At 37.2% G+C, this 23,227-nt stretch overlaps 1 protein-coding gene across 1 annotated transcript in view; it reads left to right on the top strand.

Moving 5' to 3' along the window:
* Nucleotides 1–23,227, top strand: part of LOC107661964 (pyruvate carboxylase, mitochondrial-like) — a 211,738-nt gene that overhangs the window by 103,282 nt on the left and 85,229 nt on the right. The window contains exon 10 of the mRNA XM_016451788.1: nt 13,643–13,825. Within this exon, the coding sequence (XP_016307274.1) occupies nt 13,643–13,825 (183 nt within the window). The remainder of the gene's footprint in view (nt 1–13,642; nt 13,826–23,227) is intronic.

Genomic DNA, 23,227 nt, shown 5'->3' on the forward strand with positions numbered 1-23,227 from the left:
GCTTGTGCACTCAACTGTTTGCGAAATGGAGCTTTGTGCTCGTGTATCCTACCTCTCTCATTCGGCACAAATCCAAATATTCCATAATATTTCCATATTTGCAATGTAACGTATCTGAATGCTAAATTATTATTTATTATGTAAATTATAGGCTTTGTACTTCAGTCGCGTTCCAACTGTGACACAGAGGCGGGCGCGCTGATGTTTGGTTCACTGTATTTTATTTTGATAAAGTACCAACTGCGCTGTCAAGTTAGCAATGCTGGAACTGATGTGTTTTGTGTGTGTGTGTGTGTGCGTGCGTGCGTGCGTGTGCGTGCGCCGGCGCGATCACTTCAACTGTTTCCCTATACCAGCACAATCAACTTTAGAAACTTGTTGTCTTTAAAGCCTTGTTTATCTGTAAACTAAATCAAATATATTTCAAGAATTTATTCCTTGTATGTATATATGTACTGCAGATTTTATATATATAACATAATGTAATAATATTTAGTATTTTCACATCTAGGTGGAATTTTTTTTAATTTGTCCTACTGTCTGTTCAAAATAAATGAAAAGAAACCGAGCATAGTAGATTTGTTTTTTTTCCCCCTGTTGTACCGAAATCATATCGAACCGTGACCCCTGAACCGAGGTACGTACCGAACCGTGACATCTGTGTACCGTTCTACCCCTACTTGCTAATATATCTGCTCATAGACAGATCCGCTGATAGACGTGGCTTTCAAACGCTTCCATGTGTATCTGTGTAAGCACTTGGTGAAAATGTGAAGCGATGATCATTGTAGCCCAGTGGTTCTCAATTCCAGTCCTCGTGTACCACCGCTCTGCACATTTTATATGTTTCTCTTATCACTTCAGACGTTTGTTTCATTCAGCCGTAAGTCCCCTGCAAGGTGGACATCACAGGATATTCATCCATGAATTTTCCAAGCATTCTTAGGTGCTGCCTGTTTGTCAGGACTGTAAGTTAATTTGGACAGGAGGAAGTTTGGGATGATAGTGTTGAAGGCCGAGCTGAAGTCCACAAACAGGATCCTCACATAAGTCCCTGGTCTGTCCAGATGTTGTAGGATACAATGCAGTCCCATGTTGACTGTATCATGCCAGCACCAGTTTTTCAAATAACTGCATGACCACATATGATAAAGCCACAAGTCTGTAATCATTTAGTCCTGTAATTTTGGGTTTCTTTGGGATGGGGATGATGGTGGAGCGTTTGAAGCAGGAAGTTACTTCGCACAACTCCAGTTATCTGTTGAAGATCTGTGTGAAGATGGAGGCCAGCTGGTCAGCACAGGTTTTTAGACAGGCTGGTGTAACACTGTCTGGGCCTGGTGCTTTCTTTCTCTTCTGTTTCCTGCACGTGGGGTACTTTGAAGCCCTGCGTTGAGCCATTAAAAAAAATGCCTTATGGAAGAATTTGCTGAGTCGTGGTGTTGAACATAATTAGAGCAAAAGGAGCAGGACAAGAATGAGTGATGAAGGAAGTGAATGAGGAAACGAGACAGAAAAGACAGACAAAAAAGCAATGATGAGGTCATGCAGGGTATGCGGCGCGCCGCACGCAGCGAGTGATCAGTCCATACGGTTGGATCAAAGGTTTCTCTCCTCGTTAAAAAAGCCCCGGCTGACAAAGGCATGTTAATTATTCATTGGAATCAAAAGTGGCGTCCATGAATGCCACTGATTTGCTTGCCGTGTTAAAATGCAGAGTCTAATTTATTATAGTCATGACGCACATATTAGAAAAACACCAACACAGACTCGTGCAATTAAGTAGGCCTGCACACTGTACACAGTAGAGCACTTGAGTGTAGTTTTAGGCCAAAGGCCCTAGAGTGAGTTACAGCTTAATCTTCTCTACATGGGGTGATTAACTGTGTTTGGTGGCTTGGGAAATGTAGGGGATAAGGGAGGACAAGAGAGAAAAGAGAGAGAGAGAGGACGGCAAGACTGAAGAGCTCGTGTAACTACATAAAGTGTTTTTTAATCACTGTGATTGTATTGATGGTCATAGTGGCCGTTCCTATGGCTGAGTGCTCTGATATTGTGGGATGTGTATCCTTAGCTTTTGAAAAGCTGATCAGAAACACGTCAAATTTATATTCTGGAGAAAAAATGTATATAAACTGGAGAAGAATGTGAAACATTTCAGATAGTTTTTCATTCATCATTTTTATAATATGGGGGATGAGGGGATAATTGTAACAGTTTTTGCTTTAACATCTGTAAGTATTTAATGGTATTTATTGCTATTTTATTGTAAGCTGCTGTTTGAAACTTATACCTGTAAGTAAATGCGGTTGTCAATCCCAAAAGCTGACAGGGTGAACATAGCCTATGAGAGCAGAGATAAATCATATAATGAAATCAATCACTCTTCCCTGCACTTGACCCACGGGAGCTCCTCTGTCTTCACTCCCATTGGCTGTGTCCACAAATCCTCAAGCATCTCTTCACTGAACGCGGCCACATTGCGGTCACTGTCACTCATGTTTGCTGGAAATTGCCAACTCTCATGGAAAATCAAAGACTTCCAGTTGCTTTGTCGCTGCAAATCCCTGTCTGTGTGGATGTCCCTTAATAGAGTCTTTTGAAAGTAGGCAGGAAGGTGGAGGAGGAGAAGGAGAGAAGGGAAAAGATGCAAAGATGAGGTGAAAAGGATAATACGAAGGATAAAAAATGCACCTGAAGAGGTGGGGGAGAAAAGGTTGAAAGTTGAAAATGGAGCAGGAGGGCAAGAGTGAGCTATCAGTAGTAGTGAGATGTAATGAATGTCTAAAAGGAAGAGAGAGAGACCCTTGACTTCATCCCTCTCTTCCTCTCTCACTCTTTCATGCATTTTTAACTGCTTGGGGGCATTTGTAGCAGTGGTTCAACTTGTCAAGCCTGTAAAGTACTTAAACTTCGACTGCATAGAATGGAAGAGACAGAGGAGGAACAAGAGAAAAGAGAGAAGCAAAGGGATGGAGAGAAGAGGAGGTTATGGTAATAGAGATTCTCACATGGAGTGAGAGATAAAGAAAGGCTGGGGTGGGAGAGGAGGGATGGAGGGAGTAGCGGAGGTGTAGTGACCTAGTTTAGAAACAGAGGGATGGTGTGTTTAATGAGAAAAAGACGGATAGACGCAGGGAGGGGTACTTTGGCTGGCTGCCATGTTGGATTGTCTGGTTTCCGTGGAGACGGGGCATGAGAAGAGCACACTCGTCCGAAGAGATGCGCACACGCTTGTCCTCGTGCTTACTCATACACTCACACCTCGACTGAACATCCCTTTCCTTGCTCTCTCTCAATCCATATTCAGGAACACTTAATCAGCATGAACCTTAAAATCACATGATTCCAAATACCACAGTCATTTAGTGTTTTGCAGTCACATTTAGTAATATAAAGCAGTCGTTGGTTGTTTCTCATTTACATAAAAATCTAGATAGATAAATAAACAAGATAGAAAAGTGAACAGAGCCTTTTGTGTTCTTCTGTTGCTGTTGGCAAAAAGCTATGGATATTGCTCTAAATAAATTATTCTTTCGCAGTTCTGCATTTTTAACAGCTGCAAAATTTCAGAATGCAAATGTTCAAAAGTTGTGGCTCAGACAGGACAAGTTGCCTCAAAACAGCAACACAGACGTCCATTTATTGAATGTAATCAGATGTGCAGGGCTGCATTTCAATTAGCCCATTCAGAACTGGTAATAAAGATCACCCTTTTTCTTTTTTCAAAACATCACGTTCATGCTGAGACCTTGGCTACAGTGGATTGTACTTGTGGAGATAATGGTTGAAAATGTAATAGGCCTTTATATGTTCAATGTGTAGTTGGTGGGTGATCTAGCAAGTGTTCATCTCTTATTCAAGATTTACACTTATACTTGCAATGTAGTGTATCACTTTTGGAAACTTTCTGTCCTTGAAAAGCAAGGACAGATCTTTTTTTATTTTTTCATATTGTGACATATTCGAGTGAAACAGATTATTGAAAAATAATTTTAAAATGTAGCAGATTATTGAAAAATAATTAAAAAATGTAGTTTGGGGACTTGCTTTTATCCATTGGTTGGAGGCAGATCTGAATGCGAGCTTGCTGTCAGTTGTAAGAAAGGAGGGACGTTTAAGCAGACTATATATTTCCGGGGTCTCCCCGGAAGTGAAGTCATCACAGTTGGATAATTTCTATAGTGGTGAATGATATACTTTTTGCATTTCAATTTGCTCCTATAGCAAAAGGAAAAAAAAATCCATGATAGTTTCACTGACTTTCCAAAAGAGGAAAAAAAAATATGAGAGATTTCAGAGGTCAGAAGAGAGAAAGATGTCAAATTTGCTGACACCAGAGAGAGCCAAGAGGGTAAGTTAATGACATTTAAATGAATGAATGAATGAATGAATGAATACAGTATGTATAAATCATTCACAATAAGATTAACAGCAAGTATGTAAACAATAGATAGGGTGTATTTTATATATTATATAAAAAATATTGCATTTAATACCAAAGCTACAAATTCTACAATTTTATTTAGTGCAGTGTTATTATTCAGCTGTAGTATTTTGGACCCTCTGAAGCTTGAGCGAGTTCACACGCACACACATCGTCTTATGCCCATGCTCGCAGATATCACACATATGATTGCAGAATTAGTTCCCGCAGGCTGAGAGGCTTCAGACATGCATGATTAGATCCCTGAGGTGCCCATCTGCATGACCATGTAAATTAAACCGCCTATTTTCCAATTGCTTCCAAAGTGTGCTTGTACAGGTTTGCATCATAATTTTGTAATATCTCTTCCACATTCAACTTTTTCACCTGTCTGTGCAAGCTAGAGAGCAACTTCGATGTAATGTACCTATTTAACAGTACTCGTTTCCATCTTGAATGCAATTGAACGCCTGAGAGAGATTAACGTATTGATGATGCAATTGAAGATCAAGGCAATTTTCCCCTGTTCAAGAACCATTTACAAGTAGCATTTTCTGGCAAACACAGCATGTATTATATGGTATTTGAACCCATACAACAAATAGAGCAGTAATGTCTCTCTAATTATTCTCTTTCTCTCTCACACTTTTTCTTTCCTTCTCATTTTCTTATTGTTATATTGGAATAATCCGTGATGGAGGTATTTCACGGTCCCCTGTGGTGCACGAATATAGTAAATTCTGAAGGAAAGAGAGAGCAGGAGTGCTTAAGTGAATCATTAGCCAGCACCATTAGAGTGAGTTGAGAGCCTCTTTTTTTATGCATGTGACCCTAATTAAAGGAGCAAAAAGAGAGTATATGTAGTATTTTTTTTTAAAGATCCTTCCTCCCTCCATTAGTAACATTTTCTCCTATTAGCTCAACAACACAAAAGCAGTTAAATGCCAGATGTAATTGTGATCTATTACTTGTTGTTTTGGGTTTTTTTTTTTTTTTTGTGTACGTTTTTATCTTCTCGAAGTTTCACTCTTTTTAGATGTTCATGCAGTGGTGCTACTGGACCCCTGATGTGTTTGTTCTGATGTTCGTCTTCATTATTTTTCTACTTTAAAACAGTTTGGGCCTCAGAGACCAGAAGTCAAAGCCTCCAAACTTGACCATCACTACTCACACATCCTTCTGATTTTAGACGATGCTGTATAAAGTGAACGTTTTTGCTCAGCTCAGGAATTGTGCTTTCCAGCAAAGTCAGTTCACTAAGCGGCTATATTTGCAACGTCTCAAAGCTTTTTGCAAAGCTTTTTCAGGCATGCACGACCAACTCCTGTCCAATTAAATGGGGACATACCAAAATCTCAAAAACTGCTGGCCAAACTTGCATTTAAATAACATATTTTAAATGAGTAATAAAATCAAATAAACAAACAAACAAAAAAAAACTAAATTAAACAAACATTGACTTTACCCATTGCAGATTGCCTCTTTTATTTAGGAGGGATTTATTCTGCAATATTGCGCATTACTCTTTCACCCATTCAAAGTAATATGAGTGAACCTTGTTATATACTGTATATGACGTCTTTGGCTACAATCTTTTTTTTTTCATCTTAATCATTCAGGGTTCCCTTAATCAAATGGTTGTATGAATTTCCATTTCCACCTAGAAAATAATAATAATAATAATAATTTTAAATTTTCTGTTGGAAAAAAACGACTTTTTCTATCTCCTCCTAGCCCTTTCCACCAACTATGGGGGTTTCAACTTCAAAAACTCCATAACTTTGTAACTGTAAGTTTAACTCCCTCTGTCTGATTTGTCTGACTCCTGTCAAAAAGTGCAATGCAGAATAATCTGAGGATGCACATGGACACAATCTGAGGACACATTTAATCAATTTTCAGGGATAGAAACAACTATAATTTAAAAAAATCCACAAAACTTTACAACTGTGATGAAGGAAATTGGCATTTAACCCCACAGCACCTCTATTCACAACACCCACAGTATCTATTGGTTTACAGTGTCTATTGTGGTAATATTTTCCCTTTTTCCATTCTGCATGAGTCCTGATGATTACTGCTTACGGTTATATGTTTTAATTGGAATTGCTTGAACAGTCTTTTCAATTACTGTGTATGTGTGAAGGCAAAATTGTGTCAGTATCGTGCTCTGGAGAACTTGCAGGTAGTGCAAAGGGAGAGTTTCTCTGCCAACACATTGAAAATCACAGCTAATTAAACATTTAACATTTCAACCAAGTGTATTGACTGGGGTTAGAAAGAAAACCAAGACTGATTTTTGAAACTAGATTTTTGTATTTGAGTGGTGCTTGTTCATGCGAAACGTATATTATAGTGTTCCAGCATGTTACTATGCGTTGGCTATGCAATGTTCCTGAGGGTTGTTAGGTGGTTACTTACTACCCAAAAGCAGTGAAAGAGCCCTTGACTCTAAATATCAGCAGTAGTAATATGTGCCTTAGCAACCACAACTAAATATACAGTACACTAATGTCCCATTTCAAACCTTTGCCAGATGCTGAATAGTCTCAAGCCCTATTCGCACAGGATTAGTATTACCTGGTGACCTCTAGTCATTTGTAATAATTGCGTGGGTTGTCTATGATCTTAATCCCGTGCGAATCGGCCATGTCTGCAATGAAATTCCTCTGCAAATTACCTACCATATTTCACCGAACACCGAGGTCCTGTGATAATATTAGTCCCGTGCGAATCGGCATCTCTGTGATTTGGCCAGGATTTGGTGGGGTCGTATGTCATTTTTTCAGTGTTTTTGTTTCCTGCGCACCTTTTTATCCATCTTTCATGAAGAATGGAGTCTGCGTTGGAGTGTTTTGATAGTATTTTGGCTGCTGGGTCATATCGCTATACAGGGGCGGTTCTAGGATTTCATCCACAGGCGGGCTGAGCCCTCAAACAGACCATTAGATGCAAAGAAACAAATTACCTAAACTGTATTAAGCAAATATACACAAATATACATTAAAGCTACAGAAGCTACTTAGTTGAGAGCAGCGAGTGAGTCTCTCTTTTTCTTTTATTGCTTGATTAACATTATTAACATAGCTTAAGAGATGCACAGGTCCGTTATATTACAGTTTTTCTCGATTGCTAACAATTCATGAAACAATTCACCATTTTCTCACAACTATAAACACAATCTCAAAACTACACACCAACTTCTCAATGACTGTTACAGTATGCGGCATAAATAGAGGGGTGCAGATACAGAAAAATTCAGCAATAAACTTTAAGAAAAGTTTAATGTCATTACACTACTGTAAAGAGATCTTATAGTAAATGAAAAGCACTACAAGAGAAAAGTTCAAAGACCAAACAACTGAATATACAGTAAACACACACTGAAATATACTGTCAGTTACTTGACAGAAATAAATAAATAATGAATGAATAAATAAATAATTAAATTCATTCATTCATTCAGCATCCTCTGCCAATTTGCATTACAGTATTGGTATTATCCTTATTTGTTATAGCAGTTTCTGACAAAAGACTCCTCTGCCTCCCCTAGACAGTCGTCTCTCAGTTCTGCACAAATACAGTACATGTAAGAACTACTTGGCTACAAATCAATTCAACAGTAATGAGTTTGAAGGTGTACAACATGTACTACAGTATTTACTGCACATAGAATAATGAAAATTATCTCATCTGAAGTACTGCTACTATGTACTGTAATTATATTGTATGTGTAAGTAGTATTGAAACCTTGTAGATGAGCCTGTAGGGTAACTTCCCTCATGGTCAGTCCATGCAGAAGAACATGGTCAACTACAGTGCTTTGTATTTCATCAGGAACAAATTACCTTTGACCTCATCCCCTTCATTTTTGTTTTCCCCTCATATTCCTCTTTGTCTCACACTACCAGGATTCATTTTCCAAAACACATAATCAGCTGTGCTCCTGTGCATATCATCCTAAGATTCTGACTGGTGTGTCATCAGTTTTGCTACTGAATGTTCACACATGGATAAATGTACGCTGTTTGAGTTAATTTGTTGATGCTTGAGTTAATTATATTGTGTGTTTGTGTTTTCTGATTGAGAACATGGTTAAACCTGGGCAAAATGATGGCGTTTTTGTGTAGAGTTTTGGCAGATTGGTACGTGTGTGCAAACAGGTGAAATGTGTTAAAGGTTTTGAGAAGCGTGTCTTTGTTTCGAGAACTGTATGAATGGTTTGGAAAATTGGGCCAAATGAATCAGTTATAGTGTGTTAGCAATCGAGAAAAACTAATGCTAAAAAGTAATGCTCATCCGATATTTTCTTAAATATTTATGTTCACTTAAGACTGTTTTTATGTCGATACTCGCCAAGACAGCCAATTTGCTCGACGTGAAAAAGAACTCAATTTGGTATTTGCTTGCTGTCTGAGAGATGGCTTCCTTGTGTGCGCGCACAGAGACGATCTATGACAGCGCGCGAGTACAGCATTGAGATCTCTTTCATGCCATCTTGTGCTTGAAAAGCTTAACATCACTTAAATGTTTAAACTGACAAACCAAAAAGCGCATGATAATGATAAACTTAGAGGAAGCAGCACTGGCCCGATCGTTCTGACAGATTTAGTGGGGCTGAAGCCCACCTACAAAGGGTCTAGAACCGCCCCTGTCGCTATTCACCATACAACTATACAATTTGCAGAAAAAGAAAGATACAAAAAGAATGATTCGATGGAGATGGATGACATGTATAGCAGTATGCGGTAAGGAACATTCATATCCGGGAGATAAGTCAGTAAATTTGAGTAAAATCACAGGCTTCGCATATCCCATGCAAATGTGCCACATGAAATTCAGATGTGGGGGTAATGTCTAAATCACATGAGGTCCCCAGATAATACTAATCCTGTGCGAATAGGGCTTTAGTCAATATCAGAGATCTTAAACTGTGCAAGATTTTAATGACCCTTATGCCCTCAAAGGCTTTCTAGGGTACATGTTTGACTGTGGGCATGAAACTTGTCAGTCAAGAACTCCAAAATTAAATGGTTTTTGAAATATGCTTTTAGACGAGTGTGTGTGTATGTGTGTGTGTGTGTTTGTCTGTGCTTGTAGGTGCTTTGTAAAGATGTAATTGGCATTAAACCTGTAGAAGACTGTTAGAAATTAGATTTGGCATCCTCTGTGAGCAAAGAGAAGAGAAAAGTTTCAACAGAAAATGAATGACAAAAAAAAATAATGATGTGGAGGATTGTGCGGTTAGAGGGGTGGACGGAGAGCTATAAGAAAGAAAGAGAGGTGAAACCTGCTGGGTCACTGTAATGTAATAATGAATGTAAGAGGCTCCATACAACTCATATGAAAGGTAAAATTCTCTGGTCAGTTTCCCTGCTCTTGCTGACCGGCTCTCGGCTCCTGTGGATTTTAGACATCACTAATTGGCTTAAGGGCATCTGGGTACCTGGATCATGGCTGATCAATACAGTCTAATCATTGAGCTTTGATGATTCCCTGATTAATGTGTGATTGGAAATAGACCCCCTGTTTGTCTGCTCTCATTTATTGATTTTGCTTTCGTTTTCTACACACAGAACAAAGAAAAGTTTTCAGTGTTAGGGTATGAGTGTGCGTCTGTGCTAAGAGTAGAATAAGGCTGTCAGTCGATTATAATACTTAATCATAATTTTTCAGCATATCATCATGCAATGACCACCGGGTTCTCGAGACACCAACATTTTGCTCCATTCTGTGGCACTCTGTCTAGCTGTTGCTGAATGCAAATCTTCCATAATTAAAATAACAACAGCAAAATTCACTTTATGAATGTGACGTTAGCACGAGTAGAGAAACTTTGACCTGTTCTGGCCTACAAAGACAAGTGTTCAAGTGTTTACATGTTGTTGTTGTTTTTCCTATTTATTGTATTACTTCAGGGATGTATTCCAGAAAGCACGGTTAACTTACCGTCAGCTAAACCCTGAACTTTCGGTTGATTAACCCCAAACTTTCCTTACTCGAGGTATGTGGTTCCAAAACCGCATCCGGGAGTAAGTTCATTCAACTCAGAGTATGTTCCTGGTTAAGACTCAAGACATTCTCAACAGAGCGACGAATCGACGAGTCACTATGGAAACAGACGTTAAGAAAAATAACTTGCTTTTTGGAATACCCCCCAGGTCTACACCACCCCTTCCAATCCGATCAAAATTTCATTCAGATCAAACTCAGTTGGATCGATTGAGGTATTTACATGAAGACTTTTCAATCTGATTGAGCCATCAATCAATAAGATCAAGAAATAATCAGATTACCAATGGATTATTTGGGTGCTTGTAAATATAGCTATTGAGTTATGGCTGAAATTGGGTCTGGTAGATTGTGAAATATACGTTTGCCTTGACTAGGATTTTTTTTTAAAAAGCGGTTCGCTTTTTAGAGCTGTTTTCTGACAGTTTTCGCATTAATGTGAGGTGTCTCCAGGGTGGTATTCCAAAAAGCAAGTTATGTGACATATCCGGGTATGTTTGAGAATAAGCGAGCAGATAACCTCAGCTTTCGGTTCCAAAATCGGAGGTTACTTTCAGGGTATGTAAGTAACCATAGTAACTTGCTCTCTGAAGATAACCTGCTCCGGAGCAGGTTGGCAGGTGTGTTGGAGCTAAACAGGGCAGGATGGTGGCCCTCTAGGAGCAGGATTGGACACGCCTGAATCAACGTTTCCAAGAATAATGGTGTTTCATGATTGTTCATTTTTGTTGATAAGAATGTTTTGTTTAATTGTTGTTAAACGTCCCATCTTAATATGCTTTGTTTACTTTTCTCAAATTGAAACTACAACATCTCCAAAACCTCCTTTTGGGGATGTCGTCATTTGTAAAAAAACAAAAAAAAAAAAGTATAACAACTGATTTTTGTAAAGATTTGTGTATTGAAAAAAATCTGTTAGGATTGGTTATATTTAAAGCTAGCTTTATATAAATGTAAATGTGCATGTCTGTTTAATAAAGACACTTCTATTCACAAATGTTTGTCTGGTAAGAGTACTTTATATGATGAGAGAATGACCTCAGCAAGAACTGGCATAGTTGGTTATGTACTAATATGTGTCTCAGCAGGCTGATTGCTGCATAAATAATGCAGGCATGCCGAGACTCACAACGCTCTACAGCACACTGCACTGAAGAACATTCCCATGAAATGAAAAATTAAAACATTAAAGCTTTATTAAAGTGTTGCTTTAATTGTAGCTGAAGCGGTTGATGTCCGTGCATGTGGTTAGGCTTTAGAGCCAGTGTGACCAGTAGGGTCCTGAGAGAGCGATTTGGCTGGCTCAGTCATTGCAGTTTCTTAAGCAGCTTCACGGGCTCTGATAACAACACAGCTATTTCATGATTCAGACTCATTGACGACAATGATGATGTGCATTTAATGTTTATTCGGACAGTTTCGGTTCCCCTAATGTAAGTTGTAAGTCTTGTTGATCAGTCAGGCAAGGCACAGCCAAAGTCAAACACACCTACAGTAACAAATGTGTCATATACTGGAGGAGTGGTTTAATCTGTGGGAAAACAAATCCTTATAACCAGACCTGTTTGTTTATGAAAGCTACATGTCAGGTGAAAGAAGAGAAATGTCCAACTGTTTGGGGTGTTTTTTAGAAATAAAACAATACTTAATAGACTGAAATATTAGAGACATTTTTTTTATTTAAAGCATAAAATTGTTATTTATTTTTCCAACAGTAATATTATTATTATTATTTGTTTGCTTTATTTAAAACACTTTTGTCTGACAATTAAAACATTTTAAATTTTTAATTACACCTAGACAAGCCTCCCTGCTTGTCTAGGGGTAAGTGAGGCTGTAACAAATAAATTTTAAAAAAGGGAGGGAGAGGGAGAGAGAGAGAGAGACATGCAACACGTAACATGCCCAAATAGATGATATCACTCCCATAATCACACGTTTTGCAAATACGTCCACAGGACGTAACACCCCCACCACTAAGAACGTAAATACAGCAAGAGAGGGAAAAAAAAAAAAGTGCCAACCCAATTATCTCTTAGATAGTGAACACAATATTTTTGGAACACTCTTATATTCTCGAAAGGGCATCTGCCATAACGTTCTCTACCCCTTTCTTGTGCCGGATATCCAAATTATACTCTTGTAGAGTGAGAGACCACCGCAGCAATCGTTGATTGGCACCTGACATACGGGAAAGGAACACCCGGGGGTTATGGTCAGTATACACTACAAAAGGGCTAATGCTGTTTCCCAGGTATACATCAAAATGCTTGAGAGCTAATAACAGTGCAAGGGCCTCCTTTTCAATTACACTATAATTCCGTTGAGCTCCAATGAACTTCCTAGAAAAATAGGAGACAGGATGTTCAACACAAGCTTGATCTTCCTGTAACAATACTGCTCCAGCACCATTATCGCTCGCAAAGGTTTAGCAACATTATTAAGAAGCACAACTGTTTTCAACTGTAATAATAAGAAGAAGAGTTTCTTGAGAATCAAAACAGTATATTAGAATTATTTCTGAAGGATCATGTGACACTAAAGACTGAAATAATTGCTGCTGAAAAATCAGTTTTGCCATCACAGGGATAAATTAAAACGGTTTAAAAAAATTCACAATAATTATATTTTTATTGTATCTTTGATCAAATAAATGCAGCCTTGGTGTAGTAAGAGAATCATTTTAAAAACACTTAAAAATCCTACCAACATCAAACTGTTGAACAGTAGTGTATGATGCATTGCCAATGATTGTATCTAAAAAATAGATTGTAAACCTAAAATACTCAGTTATGCACTCTGCTGTGTTCGGCTGCAGCTGAATAAAGTCATCTTTGTGAAATTGAATCTGTCTCATATACTTGTTATGTATTTATTCATCGCCTAATGATGTTACATATCGGCACATAACTCTCTTAATATACTGCAGTCATGCTCACTTTTATTCAAAAAGAGTAGAGTTCTCACTAAGAGGTGTTGAAGTGGTGGTTTAATGTATTTGCAAAAATAAGACAAATGGTGGAGGGAGTTGTTATTATTTCTCATCGTCATTTTCAGCCTGACCTATTCAAAATGCTTTCCGCAACCTGTGTGTCAACACTGTGCTCTATAACTGTATTGTTGTTATATTTACACTCATCCTCATTCTAGCAGTATTTCTCCTGATTTTTTCCTTCATCTCTATTTTCTCCCATCATTCAACAGGTGTTTCGCAGTGGAGAGGGTATGGGTATTCGTCTAGACAGTGCTTCTGCATTTCAGGGGGCCATCATCTCCCCTCACTATGACTCACTGCTGGTTAAAGTCATAGCCAGTGGCAAAGACCTCCCCACCGCCGCAACCAAAATGCACAGAGCGCTCACTGAGTTCAGAGTTCGTGGTGTTAAGGTAGGTGTAAAACTGAATTGGCTGCTTTAATGGCACTTCTGAGCATCACATGCAAGGTTGGCTAGTTATCACCTGTTTTAATGCTGTAAAAACATCCATTCAAAGGTAACTGTGTCTGGATGATAATGTTAATGTATAGGCTAGCTTTCTCCAGGAATTATAGACCTCCTTGGTACGGTTGCCATACGTTGAAATGTTGGAAGGGAATTTTCACCCAAATGTTTTGTTTTATCTTATATATTTTGTGTTGAATTTAGTGGTTTATGTTTACCTTTGTCAACTGAGAACACATTTAGGCTTTGAGGCTCCCTGACTTCTAAAAGTGTCTATCAGACGAGCCCTTTGACAGTGTTGCTGTTTCAAAAATCCACAGAAGCTCAAGGGATCAGAGGTTCCTAAGACATAAAGGCACCTTTTGATAGAGATCTGAGACTGTCTCAACCGACAGTAGTCAAGCACATACAGATATTATAGTGGAAAGGGTCTTTTTTGAAAGACTGTTGACTAATTATCAGGCCTGAAGGACAGAAAATAAAGTACATGACAATAGGTTTGTCTGTCCTAGGTTACACAACCACAGTCAGTCAAAACTTATTTGATGTGTAGTGTTCAGCCATGTGGAACGAGATTTGGGCATCTTTAAGTTGCTGTCAGTGTGTTGATATTATTTAAAACAAGGGCTTGGTGACTCAGATCATTTATTAGTTGATGTTGTTGTTATTGCAGTCATGCCTGTTTAATACATGCCCCAAAGCATTTTGTGTGATAGCCTAAACTCTCAGTCGGCTGTCTATTAAGTGCTCATCATCATGTCATTCAGGCTTCTTTGGATGTTTCCTAAGACACAGTTTGTACAATTGTATGTAATCAGTTTGTATTTGTGTTTGTATTTTATGTATATTTTTTATTTATTTATTAATTTGTTTATTTTTTTACATGGCTGACTCAGTGGTACTGGTCTTTTGGTTCCCAAAATGGCCATATTTCAGATCCCCATAAGTCCCTTTTTGTCATAAAAAATTTTACACTACTCGTACCGTACTGGCAGAGAAAAGCTAGTTTCATCAGCCGATCAGACGCCATCCAATTAGCCAGAATGAATTATTCTGCCTGCAGTATTTCACCAGTGGAATCTATCCTTACACTCGAGATGTCTGAACACCAGATCACACTGACCTGAAAACTGTTGGAACAAATGTAGTGTGTGCACATGAAGTGGAGAGTGAATGGACATAAGAAGGAGAAGTGAAAGGGGTGGGGGGTGCATGAGGTGGCAGAACAGGCAAAAGAGCAACACAGTGGGAGAGATGGTAACTGGAAATGACGTGTGAGTTGGTAGTGCCCATAGCAACTGACAACAACAAGCATGTCTTTTTAAGAAGAGGCACTGGTTGCAGTGTTTTTCGCATTTGAAAAAGAAAGAGAAAGACCTGTCGATTGCCAATGCTGAAAACCACCTCCACACAATGCAGCAAGCCCAGAGCTTTAACGGTCACTGCACACTGCTCAAAAAAAAAAAAAAAAAGATTTATTTTTATTTTGCGGAGTGTTGAAATATATATACTGTAGGTTAACCCATTATTCATTAAGCATGCTGAATGAGTGGCAATGACATGCAAATTTATTCAAAATTATTTGACATTAGTTTGTGATATCTATGGAACAGTGTACTAGAACATATATAGTATATAACATATAGTATAGTATAGAATAATTAGTGTTACTGAAAAAAATTCTAGAGTTAAATGGATAGTTAATCAAAACAATAAAAATATTTCATAATTTACTCGATCTCATATTGTTATAAAAATATATATTTTTTTTTTTATTGAAGGTATTTTGAAAGAAGATATTATAAAGAATGTTGGTAACTAGTTTTGATAATCATTGAGTTCAATTGCTTGGACAAAAAAGCACTGAGACTTTTCTCAAAATATATTTTATATTCCAGAGATAAAAAAGAAAGTCTTGAGTAAATGATGACAGAATTTTCATTTATGGGTGAACTGTCAATTTAAAGAAGCAGTTACATGAAATAAAGATACAGTTACGTTAAATAAAGTAGCAATTACTAGAAATTAACTCACAATTACTTTTGTAACGTGGACTTTTGTAAAGGTGGACGTGGGCTTCCATAGTTGGCAGCATCAAATGGAAATGCAAAAGAAAAAAACCTTAACCCTTTTTCTGTACAAATGAAAATTGCTGAAGTCTTTTTTAGATGTACCCACAAAAGTGCAAATTTGAAAAAAAAAATGTGTCTCTTCTCTGGGAGAGGAGATATGGAGAGCATGAAGATGGCAGCATATGAAAGACTGAGGAAAAGAGAAGGGATTTGCTGAAGTAGCAGTCTTATATACTTGAGAAGGTTTCTGTGCTGAAGCCACATCTGTCTGTGCCATTTCTTGCTTTGAGCCATTTCTTACGTGTTTGTTTGCAGGCGTATTTTCAGAGATGCAGCTATGGTTGAAACATGATTGCAAGGACAACGAGATGAGTGCAGGACAGAAAGAGGAATAGCAAGATAAAGGGAAAGAGAAGGGAAGCTTTTGGTGAAGTGAATCTTTGAAGAGAGGCCATTCAGGAAGCATTAAATCAAAACCAGATGGTGTTCTGATATGCCTCACACCTCAGTCTCAATCTCAGTTTTTAATTTTTCTTGCTTGTTATATTCTTCCTGGCATGTTTTCCATCTTTGCATCTAATCATCTCTTTCATCCATCATCTGCCTTTCACTGCTATCTGGAGACACTTTATGAACAGACGACCGAATTCAGTGAACTTTGGAGATAGAATGAGATTAAACCATGCCTACTCCGGAGTGCTTACGTGGTCATTTACTCACCCTCATGTTGTTTCAGGTCATTGTGGCTTACATTCTTCAATGGAACTCAAAAGGAGAAAGTTTGAAACATGTTCATGTTGCACTTTTCAAATACAATACAAAATTGGTAAAGAAAAAGGGCTGTCAAGCTAACTAAAAATTACAGTACTCATGCAAGGAACAATAATGAATTATACATTATTATATTATATGAATTACACATTGCATTATAATAATTATTATTATTTTTAATATGACTAAAAGTACAATAATAGTAGTCTTTGTCTTATATTACAAGTCTTCTGATGCCATAGCATTCAAAGTAGCATTCAAATCTTGTAAATCACATACATTCATGCTATGTGAAATATTACTTGGAATATACTTCAGAATTTTGTGATCATGGAAGAACAAAAAACTTTTTTTTTACTAATCCTGCTTGGTAATTGATTGGTTCATTAACTAAGTACCATTATTCAATGACTTCTTGAAATGTTCAGTTCAACTCTCATTCATTCACTGCTGAAAAAAAAAACATTCTGTCATGAAAACATAAGTTAGTCTTAAATGAAGCAATCATTACTTGGAAATCTGTCTCTGCCTCTCATCTTCATTTCCATCAGTCTTTGTAGTATTGAACTTGATCTTCAGCTGATGCTTCATGCATTTAATTGGCTTATGTGCTGCATTCATTTAATTGGCTCCTAAGTAAAGTTGCATATACAATTGTTTGTGTGTGGTTGGACTGCTGTGATTTATGTGTGTGTGTTGTGTATAGAAGACTTTGAAATTAATCATTAATGAGAATTGTTGCAGTCACAGAAAGATCAGACAGAAAAATTGTTAAAGAATGCATGTATCATTCATATCAAAAGAGCCGAGATCTCAGCAGAGAAAGAGAGCAAGGAGAAAAGTGGGAGGAAGAGGGAAATTGAGAGATGAGAGTAGGAGGAACAGGCACAATAAGATGGAAAAAAGCCTTTGGAGAGAAATAGAAAGGGAGAGATTTGTTTTAGGGAAGGTACAGTCACATTGCGAGTATGAGTAATGGTCTTACACACTGAACAGCTGTTTCCTAAAGAATCACATCAGAAGTATACAGCCTGAATCGCACATACTGCATGCTCACACGAATCGGAGCTGTGTCATTTTTCTTCTATTCCAGCTTAATATGCAGAGACAACTGTAAGTAAGCCGTTTATAGGCTGATTCCTCTGAAAAAAAGAGACTCTATCAAACCTTTGCTCTGTTTGATAAACCAATGGCACACAGTACTTGTTTGGTGGCGGTAGTTGTGCAGAAATGACAGACAAACATCCACATCCATTTCAAAAAAAAAATTAAGGTAACACTTATAACTGAATAACTGTCATTATTTACCAACCCCCTCCAAACTTGTTTGACTTTCTTTCTCTCTCTTACACACACACACACACACACAAATATTTTGAAGAGTTTTGGTAACAGTTTTAGTGACCATTGACTTCAATTGTAAGAATCACTGGGACAATTTACAAAATATTTTTTTAGTGTACCACAGAAAAATGAAAGTCAGACAGCACATTCTTTTTTGTATGAACTATCCCTTTAAGACAACATCATTGCTATGAAATTGAGTTCAAATTAAATCTTAAATTGACCCATTAATCAGTAAGTACATGATTGCTAAAGGTAATGTTCACTTTTAAGCAGTGTGTGTGTGTGTGTGTGTGTGTGTGTGTGTGTGTGTGTTTGCTTACCTAGTTACGTGCTTATGAGCTGAACACCTTCCAGTAAAACGCTTGTACACATATATGCACATGTTGAAGAGGAGTAAACGGAGCTTTGAAGCTTAATGGGGATTTTGCGGTTGGGAATAGCTGTGACCGCCTTTGAAAGCAGCAACAAAAAGTCAAGATTGAGAGAGAGGACTGAGTGGGTAGATGGATAAGGATGAGTGGAAATCCAAAAAGAGGGATAAAAAAAAATGTTTTTGTAGGTTTGAGCGTTTATGCTGTGATCTGAGGGGTTTCGCTGTACTGGGCTGGATGAGTATATAAGGGGGAATCTGGACAGCGGTGGCGTTTCAAACATCCAACATCAAAGAGTGTCGGCATCTATTCCTGCGATACTTGGCACACAAACTCATACTCAAGCCAAAGCGCTACGCATATGGATAGGGCCTTGAATCATTGGCTCACTGCATGCTATTTTGTTTATTACATGGCTTCCTACCAAAAAATATATATATATATAAATAAACATTAAATATTTAAGGAGTCCACTGAATGATGGAAAGTATTGTATTTGTTTATATTTTCATATCATTGTTCATGTTTGTCTTCCCTAAAAGTGTGTCAGATACACCAGACTTTGGTAGGATGTTCTCATGGGTAATCAAAATTCTCTTTTTCATCTGAATACTTGAGTTTTCCCGAATCTGTTGGCTATGTGGTTTTCCATTTCTGTCTGTAAACATCGTGGCAGACCTTTTGTCCAATTTCATGCAAATATTATTTAATTACAAAAAGTTAGCAAATGAATTTTGATTTGTCTTCTGACAGCATATGATTGAAGTAGCTTTCAAATCTTGTGATCACGTACATTCATATATGCTGCATTCATATATTATATGGAATATACTTTTATACTACTTCATTGGTTACTGTATGTTTTAATTGAATGGAAACAGCACATTCTTCCAAATGTGTGCTTAGTGCACTGAATATATATGGCAAATATAAAAAAACTGGATTGGGTTGGAAGTTAACTTTGCTCTTAACCCTGAGTGTGTCTGAATCTAGAGGTCTTGTCCTTGCTGGAAGCTTGTTTGCCTGCTTTATGTTTCATGAGTAGCACTTGCCTCTTGATACTTTCATGTACAGGTGTCAAACTTAAAGGCACACATGTTTAGACTCCAATGGCTTATTTGGTCTTTCTCTTTAAAAAAAATTCCACCAAAATGTTCTTAAGACCCACATTGTAGTGCTGCCAAAAACATGCAGGTACCAGGTTTCCTTTCTAAACCCTGAACCAAAATCAGGTTTGTTTTTCATCCGTTCATCGCATGCGATTGAGCCAGAAAAACATTAGTAAAGAGCTAACTTTTCAGTGTTTGTTGTGGTGTTTTAATTTTTACTGAGGCTTAAGATTTTATGACTGGGAGGTTAAAGGGTAGCCCAGACTGAGGTAGCCCAGTGTTCCACTGCCAAATAAAAAGAGCTGTTTTCAGCCAAAGGTCTGAGGACAGTAGGAAGGTAGTAGGAAGGTAGGCAGAAATGAAAAACAATCTAGAGGGAACCAAAGGTGAGGGTGAGAAGGAGAGATAGCAGTTTTAATGATCTTCCTTTTATATCTACACCTCAATTATACTCTCTACTGCAACCGGAGACACAGACAAGGTGTAGGAGATCATTACACTGCCCGGCCTTAAAGGTCAACCTCCCACAAAAAAGCACACAAAACCCCTTGTAATCTCCTCTCATCCTCCAAGCCTTCTGTTTCCTGTGGCTTTAGAAAGAAGAAGAGGGAGCCCACATAGAATGCATAATGATTATTTTCATTATTCATTTAAAAAAAAAAAAAAAAACTTCATGGCCTTACACACACACACACAAAAACTTTAGACAAATTATCACTTAGAGAAATTATAAAATACTCTATTAAAAAAAAAAACCTGAGGTGACAGAAAGGTGGCTAGATAAAGTATAACTGTGGACACACACATTACTCCAAGCTCAGTCATTACAGATAATTAATACTAAATTTTAAAACGGATAGATAGTCATCAGCTGCATTACAGCCGGGATAGAGAGGCACTCCAGTATAAACCATCTGAGCTGTTTTTCCAGAGCACGACTTCCTGCGAAACTCACATCTGAGAATGGCAGAACTCCCTTGACTGTGTGCACAGGCACTCTTCATGACAGAAGACAGGCAACACTCTTCTGTAGAAATGGAGCATAATTGATCATTTCATATTCAGCACCCCAAGCATCACTTCATAAAAGAGAGATGTGGTGAAGTTAGCCACACATCTACAGATGTGAAGAATGAACCAAGCATAGTTCCTACTGCCGCTGCAGACACAGACAAGATTTAGAGGGTGAATGGTCATGCTCTGTATGTACTCCCTTCATCTCAATAAATTAGAATGTCGTGGAAAAGTTCATTTATTTCAGTAATTCAACTCAAATTGTGAAACTCATGTATTAAATAAATTCAATGCACACAGACTGAAGTAGTTTAAGTCTTTTGTTCTTTTAATTGTGATGATTCAACAATACAGTAAAAACAGTATTATTGTGAAATATTATTACAATTTTAAATAACTGCTTTCTATTTTAATGTATTTTATAATGCTTTTTTTTCAGCAGCCATTACTTAAGTCTTCAGTGTCACATGATCCTTCAGAAATCATTCTAATATACTGATTTTTCATTTTCTATTTTTTCTTGGGGAATCTTTGGTGAATAGAAAGTTCAAAAGAAGAGATTTTATTTGAAATAGAAATCTTTTGTAGCATTATACATCTTTACTATTACTATTACTAAAAAAAAAAAAATAAAAAAAAAACAACAGTTAAGAACCCATGCTAAGAGGGTAGACTATACTGTTAGCCTGCTAGCCAAATAATAACTGAAAACACAAAAAAGAGAAAATGTTTAATTTGAACATTTTAATCGCATTGCTGAAGCTATGTAATTACAAAAAATAATAAACATTTTCATGAAAAATTATATTCATTAAACATAAATACATTGTAGTAATGTTGATTTGGTGCTCAAGAGACATTTCTTATTATCAATGTTGAAAACCATTGTTGTGGATACCATCAGGGCTGTCCTTAGTGGGGGTGCAACTGGTGCGGCATTTTATGTGAAATAGAATTGTTTGTAACATTGTAAAAGTCTTTACTGTAACTTGGATACAAAAAATTGATTGAAAGTAAAGACTTTTACAATGTTACAACAATTCTATTTCAAATAAATGTTGTTCTTTTAATTCATAAAAAAGTAACTTTTAATCAATTTATTGCATCCTTACTCAAGTATATATATACAGTATATATATATATATATATATATATATATATACATAATAGTAATATAGTATGTATAGTATATATAGTCACTTTAAAGGTAATTATGGTACTTCTAAATATATAATATGCAATATATTAAGTGAAGTTTCAAGAGTACTAAAATAATACTATATTTACTGACCCCAAACCATTTTGGTATTCTTGTTCAGACTGTATTGCAGAATGAATCAACTCAACTCAAAATAAATATATATTTTTTTATTTTCACTGTACACCTAGCCAGAGACAGATGATAGAAAGTAGCAAATAGATGATGACAAAGTCATTCTGTCACAACATATGTAATGTACGTTTGTAAATAATTAATCCTGTGCCTTTCCAGATGCATGGGAAGGGGTTTGGAAAAGCAATGAGTAATGTTGTTTTGCATGCACACTAACATTTGTACATGATTCCAGATTTCTAGACAACCCACACATCTATCCTGTGTTGTGCTGTTCGGTGGGCTGAACATGTAGGAGAGGTTACTCTGAGGATGCGCTGAAAACTGAAGATGTTGATTGAGAAAAAACAGAGACTCTGTGTATCTTCAATGATTGTTGGTGCTTCTGTTTTGCTATGGTTGATGAAATTGATTGCGTTTGATGTCACAGTAATTAAAGGTGCAGTAGGAGAGCTTGGAAAATGCTAACTTTAGCCTGATAGCACTGAAAGCGAACGTCCCACCCTCCCTAACAGTTCATGCACATAGCTCACTTCTACCGAGCTGGCGCAAGGACTGGATTAACCGCTGGGCTACATCATGTGTCATTCACCAGTGAGAAAACTTTAAAAGTACTACAATACCCACAGAATATATAAATACAGACAGTGGTGTAATGTAACAAAGTAATAATACTTCATTATAGTACTTAAGTATATTTTGGGAGTATCTGTACTTTACTTGAGTTGTTATATTTCAGCCAACTAAAATATATACTTTTACTCCGATACATTTCCCCGAAGCATATTCATTAGACTCCTAAAAACACCTTTGCTCATGTGCAAACAAGTGTGCGCACAGTCCCCTGTCAAGTCTGGGGTGTGCGATACAGCATCGTCTGCGATAATATGGTAAGTGTTGTTGTAATGATATGCGTTCTGACATTATCAAGTAGGCTATGTCACCCGATCACACACAGAGTGCACGCACATTGATTTATTAGTTTATTAAAACTCAAGTTAGTTAACTTAATCTTTATCACACAAAGAGTACCGTTTTTCTGCAGATATCAGCATGAACACAGTCACCTACTGGCGGTTTTAATTTCACATTTAGACTTTTTTTTTTTTTTTTCATATTTGAAATTATTTCAAATATCAGTATTCAATGTTTTATGTTAAAGGGGTCCTATTATGCTCTTTTACAAAGTCTTGATTTTGTTTTGGGGGTGTACTTGAACATGCTCTCATGCTTGGTGGTTCGAAAAACACATTATTTTTCACATAATTTACATTATTAAAATACCTTTCTCCCCAGCCTGCCACAAACGGCTCGATTAGTTCCGGCTTTGAT

Source organism: Sinocyclocheilus anshuiensis, unplaced genomic scaffold, assembly GCF_001515605.1.
Source record: "Sinocyclocheilus anshuiensis isolate Anshui unplaced genomic scaffold, SAMN03320099.WGS_v1.1 scaffold603, whole genome shotgun sequence".
Lineage (NCBI taxonomy): Eukaryota > Metazoa > Chordata > Actinopteri > Cypriniformes > Cyprinidae > Sinocyclocheilus > Sinocyclocheilus anshuiensis.